Source organism: Salvelinus alpinus, chromosome 28 (assembly GCF_045679555.1).
Source record: "Salvelinus alpinus chromosome 28, SLU_Salpinus.1, whole genome shotgun sequence".
Lineage (NCBI taxonomy): Eukaryota > Metazoa > Chordata > Actinopteri > Salmoniformes > Salmonidae > Salvelinus > Salvelinus alpinus.
In genome coordinates, this window is record NC_092113.1 from 22809504 (window position 1) to 22829596 (window position 20093).

At 41.9% G+C, this 20093-nt stretch overlaps 1 protein-coding gene across 2 annotated transcripts; it reads left to right on the top strand.

Annotated features, from left to right (window-relative positions):
- The first annotated feature begins 1851 nt into the window (after positions 1-1851).
- On the top strand, positions 1852-7301 carry LOC139557430 (complement receptor type 2-like). 2 transcript variants are annotated; one of them, XM_071372226.1, is made up of 11 exons: positions 1852-2022; positions 2403-2603; positions 2961-3057; positions 3401-3474; positions 3928-4167; positions 4298-4483; positions 4747-4843; positions 4968-5041; positions 6225-6404; positions 6649-6721; positions 6837-7301. In XM_071372226.1, the coding sequence occupies exons 1-10, from the start codon at positions 1965-1967 to the stop codon at positions 6657-6659; spliced, it is 1218 nt and encodes a 405-aa protein (XP_071228327.1). In that variant the 5' UTR covers positions 1852-1964; the 3' UTR covers positions 6660-6721; positions 6837-7301. The 2 variants fall into 2 exon arrangements, with proteins under 2 accessions (XP_071228327.1, XP_071228326.1); XM_071372225.1 differs by having other exon boundaries at positions 1853-2022; positions 3925-4167.
- Positions 7302-20093: the final 12792 nt, after the last annotated feature.

A 20093-nucleotide genomic window follows, 5' to 3' on the forward strand; every position in this document is an offset into this window, starting at 1 on the left:
TTCAGCTTCCAGGAATGGTGTACAGGTTCTTGCGACATGGGGTTGTGCATTATCATGCTGAAAGATGAGGTGCTGGCAGTGGATGAATGGCACGACAATGGGCCTCAGGATCTGGTCACGGTATCGCTGTGCATTCAAATTGCCATAGATAAAATGCCATTGTGTTCGTTGTCCGTAGCTTATGCCTGCCCATACCATAACCTCACTGTCACCATGGGACACTCTATTCACAACATTGACATCAGTAAACCGCTCACCCACACAACACAATGCCATCTACCTTTTACAGTTGAAACCAGGATTAATCTGAAGAGCACACTTCTCCAGAGTGCCAGTGGCCATCGAAGGTGAGCATTTGCCCAGAAGTCGTTCACGACGCCGAATTGCAGTCAAGTCAAGACATTGATGAGGACGACGAGCTCGCAGATGAGCTTCCCTGAGACGATTTCTGACAGTTTGTGCAGAAATTCTTCAGTTGTGCAAACACACAGTTTCATCAGCTGTCTGGGTGGCTGGTGAAGAAGCCAGCTGTGGAGGTCCTGGGCTGGCGTGTTTCCACGTGGTCTTGGGGTGTGAGGCCAGTTGGACATACTGCCAAATGCTCAGAAATTACGTTGGAGGCAGCTTATGGTAGAGAAATTAACAATCAATTCTCTGGCAACAGCTATGTTGGACATTCCTGCTGTCAGCATGCCAGTTGCATGCTCCCTCAAAACTTGAAACATCTTTGGCATTGTGGCCTTTTTATTGTTCCTAGTACAAGGTGCACCTGTGTAAAGATCATGCTGTTTAATCAGTTTCTTTATATGCCACACCTGTCAGGTGGATGGATTATTTTGGCAAAGTTGAAAAGCTCGCTAACCGGGATGTAAACACATTTTTGTACAACATTTGAGAGAAGTAAGGGATATTTTATTTCAGCTCATGAAACATGGGACCAACCCTTTACATGTTGCGTTTATATTTTTGTTCAGTTTTGTACAAATACAATTGGGAACAGTAAACAAGTTGACAAGCTAGACCTATATTAGTTATGTTTTGATAATAAGAAGTTTGGTGGGAACTGGATTGGGTGGAAACTGGTTTGCCCTGCCAGTTTAACTACCATCATAGGAAACATATTTTGTCTGTGCAAAGCATGTACAGAACAGAGGGTGTGGTAAACTAGTGCTCCCACTAAAAGTTCAGTGGTATGATCTTGCCTCACTGCATTTTGTGTGCAGAAGTTAGAATTGTATAATCTTACTAAAATGGGAGTGTTGCTTTCTGTGGACCTGCTCTGCAACATGAATACAGGCTAGAGCAGAAATGTGGGTTAAATTGGAGGATCAGAAGTGGAGGGGAAATCAGTGAAGAGAAAGAAAGAGGCAGACAATGCTAGTGTAAACAAATCATGTTCTGTCAAGTTTTTCTTTTTTTTAATCTTGTGCCTTTGTATTTGACCCTTAGATTTGTCCCCAAAGTGAAATTGGCCATAGAGCTTTCCACTCTTATCTTGACAGACGTGTGCAACTAGAATTTCAGGAGGAAATTCGATATGTAAAACATATCAACTTTGACTCACTCCTATTTTGGAGTGCATCTTAGTCCACTTATCATACATGATTTACAAATATCAGTGGGAAAGCACAGGTTGTAGGCTATACAGTGTAGCTTACTAAATGGCCAGTTTGTTTTGCATGGCCCGGTGACCCAGTTGGGGGGAGATTTTACTTAAGGACCAATGGAATGGTCTAAAATGTGCAAACTCCGCCCACCCGGGGCAACAGGCCATGCAAAACGAACACGCCCCGTGAGTAAAGCCTAAGCAGCTGACGTAAATAAACATCTGAATAGATATAAGCCTACTTACATGTCTACTCCGCCCTCCAACTATAAAATACAGCCTACTCTAGATAGAATTTTATTAAGCACATTTCAACGGGTAGGCCTACAGATCCGAATGCACAATAAACGTGGAGGAAATGATGAATCTGGGGTATAAAATCATGTTCTTTTTATCAATTGCCATACATCCCTCAGGTAAGATTATTATATTCGTAAACATAACATTGCACAGACCACTGTAACTATGACAATGTAATTTGTAGAATTTTTACATATTCATCGGTTTAATGCCGTGATTGAAATTGCCACTGTTGATGAGTACTACAAAGCAGGATCAATGAGTTAACCAGCTAACTTGCCTAAATATATTGAAAAAAAATAATAATAATTTAAGATAAGCTTGGAATGGACATAGTGTAATTGTCTCAACAACCAAAAACACATTCAAGTTTATTTCTTAATGAACCAGAAAGTCAATAGTTATTATTTTTATTTTTTTTATCAATGTTGGCTAACTCTTGATTGATTCTGATTCTGCTTTACCTCTCTGGTGTGGCTCATTTGTTTGTAAACAGCTGAAGTTCCATCGAAATGTGGTATGCCGCCGTCCTTTCCACACATGCAAGTCAGGGACAAATACCTGAGACAGAAAAACACATTCAGCGAAGGAGCTAAAGTCCTCTACAGATGTGCTGAGGGCTACACTCAGTACAAAGGCATTCGCTCTATCATGTGTGAAGCTGGAAAATGGACAAGGTTATCCATGAAGTGTGAAAGTAAGTAATAGGCTACAGCTAAGCATTTAGCTCAGTATATTGTTGTTGTGCATAACACTGGTTCAATGAATGTCATGTCATCATATCATTATGGTTATGATAAGTGTCTCGCTGCCTGAGTCTGATGTGATGCGTGGGATGAGATTGTTGTGGCAAGGAGCTATCATTTGACACTACTCTGGTGGTTGCAAAGAGAGAAAATGTGGGAAGTTGAATGTATATTCTCTTCAGTCGTTGAGGGCTGCAGTGTCGCCGGCTTAACACTTCTCTGTATGAGTCTTTATGTTGAGTTTGGCACATCCACCCTGGATTTGTTCCCTGACTGCTCTGCTGTTTTCTAATGTGTCCTCTCCTTAGAGAAAATGTGTGGATCTGCTGGGGAGTTGTTCAATGGACACTACGATTACACAGGGGCTTCGTTCAGGGACAAGGCATATGCAGTGTGCAATGAGGGGTAAGTAACCCACTGGACAAAAACTGACTCAATCAATGTGTTTTCCACATAATTTTAACCCAAAAAAATCTATGTGATGACATTGAATCAACGTGGAAAACTGATTGGATTTGCAAAAAGTAATCAAGAAGGGCATTTCATATTTTTTTTCACCTAACTTTTAAACTAAATGACAGTGACATTTTTTGTTGTTTTCACGTTGAATTCACATTAGTTGAAAACTCAACCAAATGTTATAAGAACTAGACATTGAACTGAGGTCCGTGCCCAGTGGGAAGTGTCTTGAATGAAATAGGCCTATAACCTGAGATTTGTTTTCATCCTCTCTGTGATATTGGAACAGGTTTACACTGAAGGGGATGGAATACAGAATGTGTAAAGAGTCTGGCTGGAGTGGAGAGATTCCCACTTGTGAAGGTGTGCAACATTCAATTACCAATCTTACAGTAATATGCAGCAATAAGATATATCCCTTTAGTAGGATACATAACACACCTCCTAATCAATGTAGTAAGCCCTGCTGTATGAAATACCAGACTGGCATGACCCTGTACTTGTCTAAGAGATTGTTGGCACGACACACCAAGATACTCCTGTTGAGACTTGACCATGTTGGCCTTGGACATTCAGTCCGTAGTTGTCCCATCATCTCAAAAGCAGGATAATATCACATAAACAAACGTTTATTTAGGCTACTACAGCATGGCTAAAGTCCTATCTACTGTACTGCAATGCTTTTTACCAAAGCATAAGCTCATTGTCTCCATGGAGGCATCTCCAAAATGAGCCACATTAACAATTATGTCATTATTGATGCAATAATGAATTAAACAAAAGGCACTACCATTTGAAATGTCCTCATTCTAGTAGGAGGTAAACCACAAGTGGTTCCAGCAGAAGTGTTCTGCCCTGATCCTTCTGTGGCCAACGGTGTGAAGCTGAGTGAGGCTGACTCAGTATACAAGGTCGGAGACTCAGTGACCTTCACCTGCTCTGAGGGTTTTCTCCTGACTGGAGCCCAGCAGCTTACCTGTGGACCAGATGGCCAGTGGCAGCCCCAGCCCCCACTCTGTCAGGCCTCTGATATAACTCAAAGCTCCAAGCCTGATGGTAAACATAACACCATCCAAGATCTGTCTCTTTGATCATTGAAATATATAAAACACGTTATGATGCATTGGTATTATACTAGATGTACTTTCAATCTATTGTCAAAATGGTCCATCTCCCTTTCCTTTAGGCAGATGTAGAGTGCCACCGTACCTCCCCAACGCACACCTTTCTGACCGCTATATAACACAGACAGACTTTGGTCCTGGTGAACGGGTCCGTTACAGTTGTGCCTTGGGATACGGGAGAGCAAGAGGCACTTACTATAGTACCTGTGTCAGTGGGAAGTGGACGCCAGTAACTCTGAGATGTGAACGTAAGAATCCATAAGGAGAAGTATTATTGATGTTCAGAATATATTAAATGTATATGCACAGTATATAGTACATAAAGAACATTCAACAAAATGCAACTGCTCTGTCTCATAGGCAGCGTGTTCAGGAGATTGCACTTATCTTGTTTAACCATTAGGTGGCAGCAGATCCATAGCTAGTCTATATTATATCACTCTGTGGGAGTGAAGGTTTGTGTATTTTGTTATTTCCCCCAAAATGAATTGTGAAAGTTTCTTGTCCAAAGGCAAATCATGTGGATCTGCTGGAGAGATCTCTTATGGTGATTTCATTTATACCGGTGTACAGTTTGGGGATACAGCTACAGGGGTTTGTAATGAGGGGTAAGTATTCTGTTAGTATGTCTATTTTCTCTCGAGGCTGCCTAACCCTCATAATTGTTACAGTGTACAAATAAAATGATGCATTGCCAGATTAAATCACTTTTTGTACCCATTTTTTAACCAGGTATCAACTGGTTGGACGGGATGTAAGAAATTGCATGACTGATGGCTGGGATGGGCGTGTTCCGGTCTGTGAAGGTAGGCTGTCACATACATTTTTTAGATAGGCTACTGGGCGATTCCACAACAGAGGGAGCGGGAAATATTTTTGGTATCTCAGATTGTCCTGCCAATTCTAACATAGCAACTTCATTGGGAGGAAGAATGTTTGACATGTTTTTTTACATTTGTATCACAAAGTAATTTTGAGAAAATCATGATGAAAGTGGACATTTTAGGCCCTTTTTAGAGCTATACATGCCTCCTGTAAGGCCCTATGATCTGTGAACCATACATGATACAGACAACATCTTGGTGTCAAGAGTATTTCTTTATTCTGAAACACAATTTTTCACATTAATTTATTCAACATTGAAAATATTAATATCTCAAAACTACTCTTTTTGATTTTGTTAATTTTAAGACATATTGTTTGTAACAATATATACTGTACAAGTATATACATACAATTTCCAGAGTGGGCTCTCTGCTAATTCTGACGGTATTATACATTTTATGAGCCGTCAACACAGTGAATGGGAAATTCCCTCTGCTGGTGACTTGCTGAATGTGCAATCCTAAAGGAGGGCTGTGATTGGTTAATTACCTATAATATCAATTTCTATGTATAAAATGGGTCATGTCATTAAAAGTACCAGAGAGACCATTCTAGAAATTTGACATGTTTGAAGAGTGTATTGTTACAAACAATATGTCTACAAATAAGCAAAATGTTGAATAAATTAATGTGAGAATGTGTATTTCAGAATGTAGAAATACTCCATATTTTAGAGCAGACTATAAGGAGTATAATAACACCAAGATGTTGTCTGTATCATGTACAGTTCATGGATCATAGGGTCTCACAGGAGGCATGTATAGCTCTAAAAAGGGCCTAAAATGTCAACTTTCATCATGATTTTCTCAAACATGGTTTGTGATACAAATGGAAAAAGCTTTTCAAGCATCCTTCCTCCCAATGAAGTTTTTATGTGAGATTTGCCAGAACAGTCTGAGATACCAAAAATATTTTCTGCTCTCGCTGGCGTGGAACCGAATCACCCTATTGCACCACACAGTATCACACCTGGGTCATAGGTCAATTGCTTTAGGTATCATTGTTTTAGTTTATAACATCCCTGAACTTCCAATACTGTCACCATAATATTTTCAAAATTGTTGTAATGTAATCATGTAAATCATGTAAATGTGTGTCTTTCAGCTGTGCAGTGTGCTGAACTTCCTACGGTGGTAAATGGAGAGACAAATGGCTATTTGGAACCACCTTACTTTTACAGCACTGTGATTGGCTATCGATGTCGCGTAGGGAAACTGATTGGAGCGAGAGAGATCTACTGTACCAAAGATGGGACCTGGAGTGATCCACCTCCAGAGTGCAAAGGTTCCAAATCCTTTTCAAGTCTATAGCTTCTCCAGCTGCACTATTTTGCAATGTTTTTTAGCAAACTAGGAACACCCCTTAGGTGTTGAGAACTTGGCCCTGAGAGTAATGTCAGGGAACAAACCGCTCATCCCCTTTAAAAACAATAGAATGAAAACGGATGTTGTCATTTAAATGCTCAATTGACAAGAGGAGCAATAATGTCTCTTAAGTTTGGTGACTCTGTGACATTTGTCTGTGATAGGGGCATGGTGATGGATGGACCGTCACATGTGGCCTGGAAGGGAAATGGACTCCTGCCCTTCCCACATGTAAATGTGAGTAATTCTGAATGTTCTATTCACTGACAATATAACACTTTGTAGGCTTGGCTGATACATAACTGGAGTGCATTGTATAAAAACATTTTTTTTTTTAAATCTTGTTTTACAGACCGGAAGAAATGAAAGTCAGCTACAATTGATCATTATCCTGAATGGCACCAACTCAACAACTTTACCATAATAACTTTTGCCATAATAACTCAATCCATTTTATCTAGTGGTGTAAAGTACTTAAGTAAAAATACTTTAAAGTTCTACTTAAGTAGTTTTTTGGGGTATCTGTACTTTACTTTTTATATTTTTGACAACTTTTACTTCACTACATTCCTAAAGCAAATGATGTACTTTTTTACTTCATACATTTTCCCTGACACTCAAAAGTAATAATTACATTTAGAATTCTTAGCAGGACAGGAAATGGTCTAATTCACAACCTTTTCAAGAGAACATCCCTAGTCATCCCTACTGCCTCTGATCTGGCGGACTCACTAAACACATACTTCGTTTGTAAATGGTGTCTGAGTGTTGGAGTGTGTCCCTGGCTATCCATTAAAAAAAAATAAAAACAAGAAAATGTGGCTGTCTGCTTTGCTTAATATAAGGAATTTGAAAGTATTTATACTTGTACTTTTACTTTTGATACTTAAGTATATTTTAGCAATTATATGTACTTTTAATACTTAATTATATTTAAAACCAAATACTTTTAGACTTTTACTCAAGTAGTATTTTACTGGGTGACTTTCACTTTTACTTTTTCTATGAAGGTATCTGTACTTTTACTCAAGTATGACAATTGGGTACTTTTTCCACCACTGATTTTACCTTAGGGCATTTCCATGTAAAAGGACCCATGAGTACAAAGTTCATAGGAGCATGTCAAATTGGGTGTCAAATGAAAGCTAAGAGTCTATTATTATTGTTTACATTGTGACATATATATAGCCATTTTCCATCTTAAAAATGTGGAATAAGCAAAGGCTTTGATTTCTGGTCAAATATATGGTTAAAAAAAAGAAGAAACCCGCACACTGCTCTTTAATAAGCTTTACGTATCAGACTCAAGGCCTTTGTCAGAGCTTTTGTGAGTTTAAAAATAATTAGCATCCTTATGTAGACAGCTCCATCCACATCCGTTTTCTAAGAAGAGGCTACTCTCTACAATGTGACAATGAAACTCTTGATTTGGCATTGGGGAAAACACGAGATGAACTGCCACAAATAAAGAGCCATTAGAGTTAAAGAACACTGTAATGTTCACCACCACATATACTTTGAACTCGCGCAAAGTGGGAGATGCTGTCAAGAAACACTGGCATGTTTTATCATCGGACCCAGCTTTGCCAGCTGAATTTAAGAATTTACCATTTATTGCATATAGGAGAGGTCGCAATTTACGCGATAAATTGGTCGATGCCAACAGCCAAAATAAAATCAGCCAGGCTCTTTTACGCCCTCTTCCGAATGGTAGCTATAAATGCAGAGGTTGCGCACAGCGTAACAACATGATGAAGTGTGAATATATCTGCCACCCATATACAGGAAAATGGTTCCAAATTAATGACATTATTACGTGTTCTACTACACATGTTATCTACATGATTAAATGTCCATGTGGGCTGTGGTATGTATGTAAAACCTCTTGTTCTTTCAAGCAGAGAATTAGTGAACATTAAAGTTCAATAAGGAGAAACGACAGGGATTATCCAATCGCAGTACATTTTAATGACCAAAAACGTGACATTTCTACCTGTAGATTTTGTGGCATAGAGAAAGTTAAGATATCAGGCAGGGGAGGTGATATAAATAATACTCTGAACAAAATATAATGTTTTGGGATTTTCACCCTCCAGACATTTTTTCCTAAAGGTCTTAATGAAGAAATGCCTATGTATGTTATGTTGTAAATGTGAACATTTTTATTTATTTTTATTTCACCTTTATTTAACCAGGTAAGCTAGTTGAGAACAAGTTCTCATTTACAACTGCGACCTGGCCAAGATAAAGCAAAGCAGTGCGACACAAACAACAATACAGAGTTACACATGGAATAAACAAGCATACAGTCAATAACACAATAGGAAAAAAAGAAAGTCTATTTACAGTGTGTGCAGATGACGTGAGGAAGAAGGCAATAAATAGGCCATAGTAATTTCAATTAAATTACAATTTAGCAGATTACCACTGGAGTGATTAAAAACAATATGGGAATGAGGTAGGTAGATTGGGTGGGCTATTTACAGATGGACTATGTACAGCTGCAGCGATCGGTTAGCTGCTCAGATAGCTGATGTTTAAAGTCAGTGGGGGAATTGTAATTCTCCAGCTTCAGCGATTTTTGCAATTTGTTCCAGTCACTGGCAGCAGAGAACTGGAAGGAAAGGCGGCCAAAGGAGGTGTTGGCTTTGGGGCTGACCAGTGAGATATACCTGCTGGAGCGCGTGCTATGGGTGGGTGTTGTTATCGTGACCAGTGAGCTGAGATAAGGCGGAGCTTTACCTAGCATAGACTTATAGATGACCTGGAGCCAGTGGGTCTGGCGACGAATATGTAGCGAGGGCCAGCCGACTAGAGCATACAGGTCGCAGTGGTGGGTGGTATAAGGGGCTTTGGTAACAAAACGGATGGCGCTGTGATAGACTGCATCCAGTTTGCTGAGTGGAGTATTGGAAGCTATTTCGTAGATGACATCGCTGAAGTCGAGGATCGGTAGGATAGTCAGTTTTACTAGGGTAAGTTTGGCGGTGTGAGTGAAGGAGGCTTTGTTGTGAAATAGAAAGCCAATTTGATTTTGAATTGGAGATGTTTAATGTGAGTCTGGAAGGAGAGTTTACAGTCTAGCCAGACACCTAGATATTTGTAGTTGTCCACATATTCTAGGTTAGAACCGTCCAGGGTAGTGATGCTAGTCGGGCGGGCAGCGAACGGTTGAAAGCATGCATTTGTTTTTACTAGCGTTTAAGAGCAGTTGGAGGCCATGGAAGGAGTGTTGTATGGCATTGAAGCTCGTTTGGAGGTTAGTTAACACATGAATAAATGCCCCCATTTCAAATTACTCTGACGTTTTTCTTGAGTTGTACCCAATGATTTATGAAAACTTGCTTGGTGGTTCGATGTCCTCATTGTGGTTTTACGGACGTGTTTAATACGTTTTATGTACACTATTAGAATATTTATAAAATTCACATTGTTATATTTGGTAACACTTACTTATTTTCCCTCGACTCCAATCCCATTCGAAGCATGGTACGGATGTGGGTGGAGCTATGTCTACATAAGGGTGCAAATATATTTTTTTAAACTCACAAAAGCTCTGACGAAGGCCTTGAGTCTGATATGTAAAGCTTATTAAAGAGCAGTGATACTATCATGAGCAGTGTGTGGGGTTCTTATTTTTTCTCATCTTATTCAATTGTTACCATGAACCTGCAACAAAGATAGCTCAGATGTGTGAGTGCCTTTTGAATTTTGGTACAATATATGGAAAAGGGGTCTTAGACATCTACCAGAAAATGTCTTAAAAGTTATTTGAAATACATCAAACACATTAATATTGAACTGAAGACCCCTGCCAAGTAATGTAAACACATATTTAGTTTTGGTGAAATTATTTAGTTTAAGAAAGTTTAAGAAACATTGCCATGTGACTTGTAATTCCGTTACTAAAAACCCACATATCTTTAATATATTTTATAATTTCTCTCCCTCATGAGGAGAGAAGATAATAAAAGTTAAAAGAAGTAACAAGTAAAAGTAAACTTACCAATTAGTTATAGTGTTTTAAAATATGTTTAATTGCCACATACACCAGATAAGTGCAATGAAATGGGTTGTTTTACAGGGTCAGCCATAGTATCGGGATGACCCTGGAGCAAATTAGAGGTAAGTGCTTTGCTCAAGGGCACATCGACAGATTTTACACCTTGTCGACTTGGGTATTCAAACCAGCGACCTTTCGGTTACAGGCCAAATGCTCTAACCGCTAGGCTACCTGCCGCACTTCAGGATACATTACCATGAAGAGAACGATATTCATATCCATAATTATGCATTTCTGTAGCTGACATCCAATTCTTTCTGCAGACATCTTTGAATCTTAATTCGGAGTAAATATTTCGTTTTTGGGAAACGTGGTCACATAAAAAACAGAGGGAGATTTTACCGTAATTCTGTATCCAAACTTTGCATCTGCACAGTTCTTCCAGTAAATGTGTTTCTGTGAAATGTGTTGTGTGAATTGTTCATAGAGTTGTATGGTTTGTTAAACTTTTTCTGTTTTCTGCAATGCATGGTATAAAATATTGTATCAAACGATAACGCACGTGAATTTGAAACTTTTTTTTTCTCCAATTGCTGCTTCAAGTTTGTATCTGTGGAATTCGGCTCACGTTCCCTGAGAGGTGGGACAGCTTTGAGGTGCATGTTGCTTCAGGAATGAATGAGTGAGTCCGTGCCAAACTGACAGTACGCAGTCTGTCTCTGTGCCAATGAGAGCCCAGCCTAAGGCACTTCCTCCCTTCACTGTTCAGGCCTAGAGCAGGAGGACCAGATAAAGGGGGAATCTGCTGTTGCTACATTTTTTTACTTATAAATTAATGATATGTACCCATTGATTCTTGAAGAATATAACTTATAAACGCCTTATGAGCATACTTCAACTGTTGTACCCCATCAGAACCCAAAATATAAGCTTGTTTTACTCCAATGTTTGTAAACAAAGTAAATGTAAACAAACACTATATAGCCTCAAAACATGGTTAAACTACACATGTTATATCATGGATGGTTAGTCCTTGCATCCAGAGCTCTGTCTATTAATTTAAGAGTGGTTACATTTCTCCAACCCCATCCCTCAGCTTTTTACTGAAACAATGTTATACACTTTATTGCTTCATCTGCTGATTGCTTCTTTAAAGGGAATCATTGATGAGCAAATACAGAAATAAGAGTGCTTTGTGCTTCTCTGTGACATGATTATGTTTTATTTATTTTATTTAACCTTTATTTAACTAGGCAAGTCAGTTAAGAACAAATTCTTATATACAATGGTAGCCTACCCCGGCCAAACCCAGACGACGCTGGGCTAATTTTGCCCTATGGGATTCCCAATCACGGCCGAATGTGATGCAGCCTTGATGATGGTGACATGATGATCGAAATATGCTATTTAGAACACACATGCATCTCTGACATGTAGAATAAGGAATCCCATCAGCTCTATTATTGGTATTTCTGTCTGCAACGTTAATAAAGTACGTTTTCATACTGAACATGGCCAGAAACAGGTGGTCAACCTTCAGAGCTTGTGTGAGCACCATGCTGCCACTAGAGGGCAGTCCAGGTTTGTGCTGGATGGTTTCTGCTGAATAGGTGTGTAGGCAGTCGTCTGTAAACCTATGCAGACTAGTCTCTCCTCACAGCAGATTGGTACAGTGAGATAGGGGTGCGGTAAATGCACAGTCATGATCGAGGCTGTAACGTCATGTGCTGATAGAAGACAACGTACTGTTTACAGACCACTTTATGAAGGACTGCTGGTGTTGCCCTTATTTTCATGTGCACAGCTACACAGGCCTTCTTACAGCTTTACCACTTCACTCACTTAACAGCTGTTGCATTTAACTGCCTGTTGTAATCATAATATCCCGACAAGCATTGATCTGAAATCATTTCAGGCAGGCAGAACAAACAGACTTCAAAACAAATTGATGGGCTTTACCGTAATTCTCTTTCATAACCCCCTGTTAGATGTTCATAATGACCAAATTGCCTCAGAGTGTTTCAAACAAAATGATGCTGCATATGGTGCGGATTTAATGAGGATTTATTTATGTATTTTCTATTGTTGCCGAGGAATGAGGTGATGTGAGCACAGTCATCCAAAAACAAAAGCTACGGGAGGATAAACAGTCTGCAACGTTGCTCTCTCATAGAGTGTTCCCTGTTACTGTCAAGATTATATTTATATAATGCCATTATAATTATATAATACCATTATAATTATATTTATATAATGACATTATAATTAGATTTATATAATACCATCAGAATTATATTTATATAATGCCGTTATAATTATATTTATATAATGACATTATAATTAGATTTATATAATACCATCAGAATTATATTTATATAATGCCGTTATAATTATATTTATATAATACCATTATAATTATATTTATATAATGCTATTAGAATTATATTTATATAATACCATTAGAATTATATTTATATAATACCATGAGAATTATATTTATATAATGCCATTAGAATTCTCCATCTGTAGGCTGCGAGAGGGAAATAATTACTTTTAACAGCTTTCTCTTTGGCGATTACACAGATCAATAAATGAGCAGCGAATGAATGACTAATGTCCACAAATGTAATATCAATATTATGTGTTTAATGTGTTTCATATTCCATACCATTTATCATAAGCCATTAAGTAATTAATTTTGTACAAAATGTTGGTAATTTGTACCTCACTAATAAGAGGAATTGCCTCCACTTAAATTAACAGCATGCCTCCAGTTAACAGTATAAATGTTGAACTGTTGAATTGTGTTTTATTTAGCCTTGTATCAATTTTAACCTGCTTCCACTGGAGGTTTAAAATTAACTCTTAAGGCTGAGTAACAAAAAACAATTTGTTTTGCAGCCTCGAAAAGTGAAACCTTGGCTGACCCTGCCCACCTGAAAAAAATACTACATTATACTGTAGAATACTTCAGTACTTACTGTAGAATTCTATAATGAACTGTAGTATAAGCTACTGTAGAATACTATACTACACACTGTAGTAACCCTTTATCATGTGTAGTACTTACTATAGAATGTTGTAGTATACTGTTGAAAACTACAGTAAATACTACAGTATTATCCAGAAGAAAAAAAAAACTGTAGTAAATACTACAGTAAAGTCCGCAAAAACACTACAGTCCGCAAAAACCCTACACTTTTTTAACTATAGTAAATACTACAGTATATAATTTTCATATACCCTGCCCATTCCCCTCCCCCATATTGCAATTTGTCCCACCCCTAAGTGAGAAACCTACAAGCCAAGTATAGACATTTTGTGTTCCCTACAAGTCATAGAAAAGAGCAGAAGTGCTGAACTATCTGTTCAGATCCCAATCCTACCTACAGGTTATGGAAATGTTCTGTTTTAGTATTTCTCCAGTAGGTTTTCTGAAGGAGGAAGCAAAAACACTACAGTAATGTCTGCAGTATACTACAGTCTCCAAAAACGCTACAGTAAATACTGCAGTATACTACAGTCTCCAAAAACGCTACAGTAAATACTGCAGTATACTACAGTCTCCAAAAACGCTACAGTAAATACAGCAGTATACTATCAATCAAATGTATTTATAAAGCCATTCTTACATCAGCTCATGTCACAAAGTGCTGTACAGAACCCCAGCCTAAAACCCCAAACAGCAAGCAATGCAGGTGTAGAAGCACGGTGGCTAGGAAAAACTCTGAAACTCCCTACATTCTGCAAAAACAGCACATTAATTACTATAGTACATACTACAGTTATTTTACTACAGTATTTAAACTATAGTTAACTGTAAATACTACAGTATACTACAGTGAATACTATAGTATTTATACCATAGTATCCTATTATCATGACACAAGGCGAGACCCAGATGCAGACACAGGAGGCAGATGGTTGGAGTCAAAAGGAGTAGGCAAGAGTGGTCGTGGACAGGCAAAAGGTCAAAACCAGATCAGAGTCCAGGAGGTACAGAGTGGCAGACAGGCTCGTGGTCAAGGCAGGCAGAAAGGTCAGACAGGCAGGTACAGAGTCCAGAAACAGGCAAGGGTCAAAACCCAGAGGACCATAAAAAAGGAGAATAGCAAAAAGCAGGAGAACGGGAAAACCGCTGGTTGACTTGGAAAACATACAAGACGAACTGGCACAGAGAGACAGGAAACTGTCACGTTCGTCGTATGGAGGAAGACAGGAGGACCAAGGCGCAGCGTGATACAAATACATTCTTCTATTTATTTAACACGAAACGAAGAACACTTAAACAAACTTTACAAAAACAACAAAACGAACGTGAAGCTATATAATCAACAAGTGCAGACACAGGCAACTTACACATAGACAATAACCCACGAAATACCCAACGGAATATGGCTGCCTAAATATGGTTCCCAATCAGAGACAACGATAAACAGCTGCCTCTAATTGAGAACCAATCTAGGCAACCATAGACATACAAACACCTAGACTAGTAAACACCCTATAAACATACAAAATCCCTAGACAAGACAAACACATACATCCCCCATATCACACCCTGACCTAACCAAAATATAAAGAAAACAAAGATAACTAAGGTCAGGGCGTGACAGTACCCCCCCCCCCCCCCCCCCAAAGGTGCGAACTCCGGCCGCAAAACCTGACACAGAAGGGGAGGGTCCGGGTGGGCCTTCTTACGGCGGTGGCTCGGGTGCGGGACGTGGACCCCACTCCACCATAGTCATTACCCGCTTTGGTGGCGCCTCTGGAGCGGGGACCCTTGCAGCGAGTCCCGGACTGAAGACCATCGTAGAGGGCGCCACTGGACGGAGGGGCAGCTCCGGACTGAGTGGTCGCTCCGGACTGAGGGGCATCTCCGTACTGAGGGGCAGCTCAGGACTGAGGGGTAGCTCCGGACTGACGGGCAGCTCCGGACTGACGGGCAGCTCCGGACTGAGGGGCAGCTCAGGACTGAGGGGCAGCTCCGGACTGAGGGGTAACTCCGGACTGAGGGGCAGCTTCGGACTGAGGGGCAGCTCCGGACTGAGGGGCAGCTCCGGACTGAGGGGTAACTCCGGACTGAGGGGCAGCTTCGGACTGAGGGGCAGCTCCGGACTGAGGGGCAGCTCCGGACTGAGGGGCAGCTCCGGACTGTCGGGCGGCTCTGGCAGCTCCTGACTGGCGGGCGGCTCTGGCAGCTCCTGACTGGCGGGCGGCTCTGGCAGCTCCTGACTGGCGGGCGGCTCTGGCGGCTCCTGACTGTCGGGCGGCTCTGGCGGCTCCTGACTGTCGGGCGGCTCTGGCAGCTCCTGACTGTCGGGCGGCTCTGGCGGCTCCTGACTGTCGGGCGGCTCTGGCGGCTCCTGACTGGCGGACGGCTCTAGCGGCTCCTGACTGACGGACGGCTCTAGCGGCTCCTGACTGACGGACGGCTCTAGCGGCTCAGGACAGACGGGCGGCTCTAGCAGCTCAGGACAGACGGGCGGCTCTGACGGCTCAGGACAGACTTGCGGCTCAGGCGGCGCTGGACAGACGGGCGGCTCAGGCGGCGCTGGACAGACGGGCGGCTCAGGCGGCGCTGGACAGACGGGCGGCTCAGGCGGCGCTGGACAGATGGGCGGCTCAGGCGGCGCTGGACAGACGGGCGGCTCAGGCGGCGCTGGACAGACGGGCAGCTCAGGCGGTGCTCTACAGATGGGAGCAGGAACAGGGTATACTGGACCCTGGAGGCGCACAGTAGGCCTGGTGCGTGGTGCCGGAACTGGTGGTACCGGGCTGGGAACACGCACCTCAAGGCTAGTGCGGGGAGCAGGAACAGGGCATACTGGACCCTGGAGGCGCACAGTAGGCCTGGTGCGTGGTGCCGGAACTGGTGGTACCGGGCTGGAGACACGCACCTCAGGGCGAGTGCGGGGAGGAGAAACAGGGCGTACAGGGCTCTGGAGACGCACAGGAAGCCTGGTGCGTGGTGTTGGCACTGGTGGTACTGGGCTGGGGACACGGACCTCAAGGCGAGTGCGGGGTGCTGGAACTGGAGGCCTGGTTCGTGGCGCCGGCACCGGAGGACTGGTGCGAGGGGCTGCCACAGGAGAGCTGGTGCGTGGGGCTGCCACAGGAGAGCTAGTACGTGGGGCTGCCACAGGAGGTGCAGGATTAGGGAGGCGCACAGGAGGCCTGGTGCGTGGGACTGGCACTGTCATTACCAGACGGTTAGCACGCACCTCAGGACGAGTATGGAGAGCTGACTCAGGTAACATCAAATCCCGGACACGCTCCTTCGGGCGGATGTCGTGCCTCATGCACCAACACAGCAACTCCATCATTTCACTCTCCTCCAATTTCCCCATTAATTCCTTCACAGTCTCTGCTTCACTCCCCTTGCTCACCTCCAATTCCACCCCGACTGGCTCTGGTTCCATCTTCGGCTCCTCACGGTAAGCACGGGAAGTTGGCGCATGTCTCCTACCTGAACTCGCCACACTCCCCGTGTGCACCCCCCAAGACATTTTTGGGGCTGCCTCTCAGGCTTCCAGCCGCGCTGCCGAGCTAGCTCCTCATAATGCCGCCTCTCGGCTTTCGCTGCCTCCAGCTCTGCCTTGGGGCGGCGATTTTCACCCGGCTGTTCCCATGGTCCCTTGCCGTCTAATATTTCCTCCCAAGTCCATTGCTCCACAAAGCGCTGTTCCTTCCTTTCACGCTGCTTGGTCCAGTTGTGGTGGGTTATTCTGTCACGTTCGTCGTTTGGAGGAAGAGAGGAGGACCAAGGCGCAGCGTGATACGAATACATTCTTCTATTTATTTAACACGAAACGAAGAACACTTAAACAAACTTTACAAAAACAACAAAATGAACGTGAAGCTATATAATCAACAAGTGCAGACACAGGCAACTTACACATAGACAATAACCCACGAAATACCCAACGGAATATGGCTGCCTAAATATGGTTCCCAATCAGAGACAACGATAAACAGCTGCCTCTAATTGAGAACCAATCTAGGCAATGATAGACATACAAACACCTAGACTAGTAAACACCCCATAAACATACAAAACCCCTAGACAAGTCAAAACACATACATCCCCCATGTCACACCCTGACCTAACCAAAATATAAAGAAAACAAAGATAACTAAGGTCAGGGCGTGACAGAAACCCAGGGATAAATACACTGGGGAAAATAAGCGACACCTGGAGGCGGTGGAGACAATCACAGGGACAGGTGAAACAAATCAGGGCGTATGGGAGAGTGACCCAGAGAGCTCAGAGTGGCGTGGTTGTTTTAATCTCTTTCAGAGGAATAATTTATTTTCTCCAGAGTAAAAAAAGATGTTAGGACTGATCTTGACCTGTGCCACTTAGTCTGAATGTTTTGTATGAAAACTTTTACTCAACAAAGCATCTCTGCACCATCTCTGCATTTGTGTTTTCTCTCGTCGGTTTGTCAAGGTTAAGTTCTAGGGAACAGACAGAGAGGAGTGAATGAACGCCTTAGAGATGTACTTTCAAATAACATATTTCTTCAAAAGGAGCAAAGTTTCATGTCATTCTACTGTGAGCGTGCTTTTCTACTAGGTTAAGATACAAACCTAGCAGAAATCTATGACCCTCATCTACTGTAGGCCTTGTTAAATGCTGACTGGGATAAAGGCATACACGTTGTGCCGTATAGCTAGACACTGAGGTCATGGTACTTCCACATAATTCCTCGTCGCTCTTGGGGCAGGCGTTCGTCATCTGACTGTATCTGTGTGGGAGATTGGCAGGTCTCATCCTCTGACTGTACCTGTGTTGGAGATTGGCAGGTCTCATCCTCTGACTGTACCTGTGTTGGAGATTGGCAGGTCTCATCCTCTGACTGTACCTGTGTTGGAGATTGGCAGGTCTCATCCTCTGACTGTACCTGTGTTGGAGATTGGCAGGTCTCATCCTCTGACTGTACCTGTGTTGAAGATTGGCAGGTCTCATCCTCTGACTGTACCTGTGTTGGAGATTGGCAGGTCTCATCCTCTGACTGTACCTGTGTGGAAGGTCTGCCTCAGGCTGGATCTTAGTTGATCATAGGGGGATTCGTGGAGATGCTCTGCAGTCTGTACAGTAAAGCCACTACTGAGTATGCAGCTCTTACCCAGCCTATTTAGCTCATTCAAATAGGTCACCACCAAAACATGTGGGAGATAATCACCCATAGCCTTGGAGCACAGTTTTGACATTCCTACTCATGCAAAGGTTCCAAATCATCTAACCCTCAATCAATTCTAAGTTTACCTCCCCCCATCTGATCCCCTGTGGAGCTGGCATGGTCAATGCCCAAATACCCTGCTGTGTTGCTTGGAGGGAGAAGATGGAGAATGAGTAATGTACCATCTTGGTCCTGTGTGGCTCAATTGCTAGAGCATGGCGTTTGCAACGTCAGTGTTGTAGGAAAATGTAAGCAAGCATTACTGTACATTTAAGCAAGCACTACTACATGTAAAATGGTATGGTAGAGTGAGTCCCATTGCTGAAGTATATGATGCCATTTGGTTACATAGTGGGGCTGTGTGCTTATCTAATAGGAGAAGCCTGTATTGCAGCCTGCAGCTGTATTTTCCCAGTCTCTTTCTTTACCCTACAGGCATACTCTTTCCTTTTCCTCCGGATTCACAGTGTAACTGAAGTCCTTTCATGACAACTAGGGTCATAAATTAAACATTACCTGGGCTTCTCTTATGCGTCTGTTCAAGTAAAAATAGGTATGTTTGTGTGTAGAGTGATGCCCATGCACACCCCTCTACCATTAATGAAGTAAGTGTTACTGCTGTACCCATATGAAAAACTATGCATCACTTACAGCTTCCAGGCTCAGGCCCCTGCCACTGTGGCCTGACTTTCTCTGGCTCCCCAGTGATTCTCAGCTCATTTGGTTATACAGGGGCTCACAATTACCTGGAGATTTGGGGTTTGGGATATGGATATTTACATATTTCTTCTGACAGATGTTATTATAATTACACAGGCCAGGCTGCCAGACTTCACAATTTGGATCTGAATGGTCATTACTATGAATCCTTTCAAATGATGTATGCTACAAGCCAGGAGGGATTTATTTTAAAGGGCATTTTTATACTTTGTCTGATTATTCCTGGTTATAAAAACAACTCTAGGGAAACCATTAAGATTCACGACATGAACGTTCACAACAGAGGAGTACCATCCATGTTGATTTTTTTCTTCAAAATTAGATGCACGTCCATAAAATAGTATATGATCAGGCTTCATTTTACCACCCAAATATTAATATGGAGCATTAGACATTGCCAGAAAGTGTCTTCCATCCTGCAAGGCAAAAACAAAGAACAAATACTTAATCAAAGATTAAACTCGGGTAAAAAAAAAAAGAATAAAGAAACCTTAATGTTCCTCTGTACCTTTGAACTATTGAAAAAAAAATTCATTTTATCAGCCACAGAGATATCCATCTTTATGGACAAGCTTTTATCAGATTGTTTGCTATCAAAAGTTTCCGTTATCTTACTAAGCCTGTAGAAAATAGATTTTTTTAAATCTCCAAATCAATTTTAATGCGAGACCCTAATTGCATTTTTGATTAAAGAGAAATA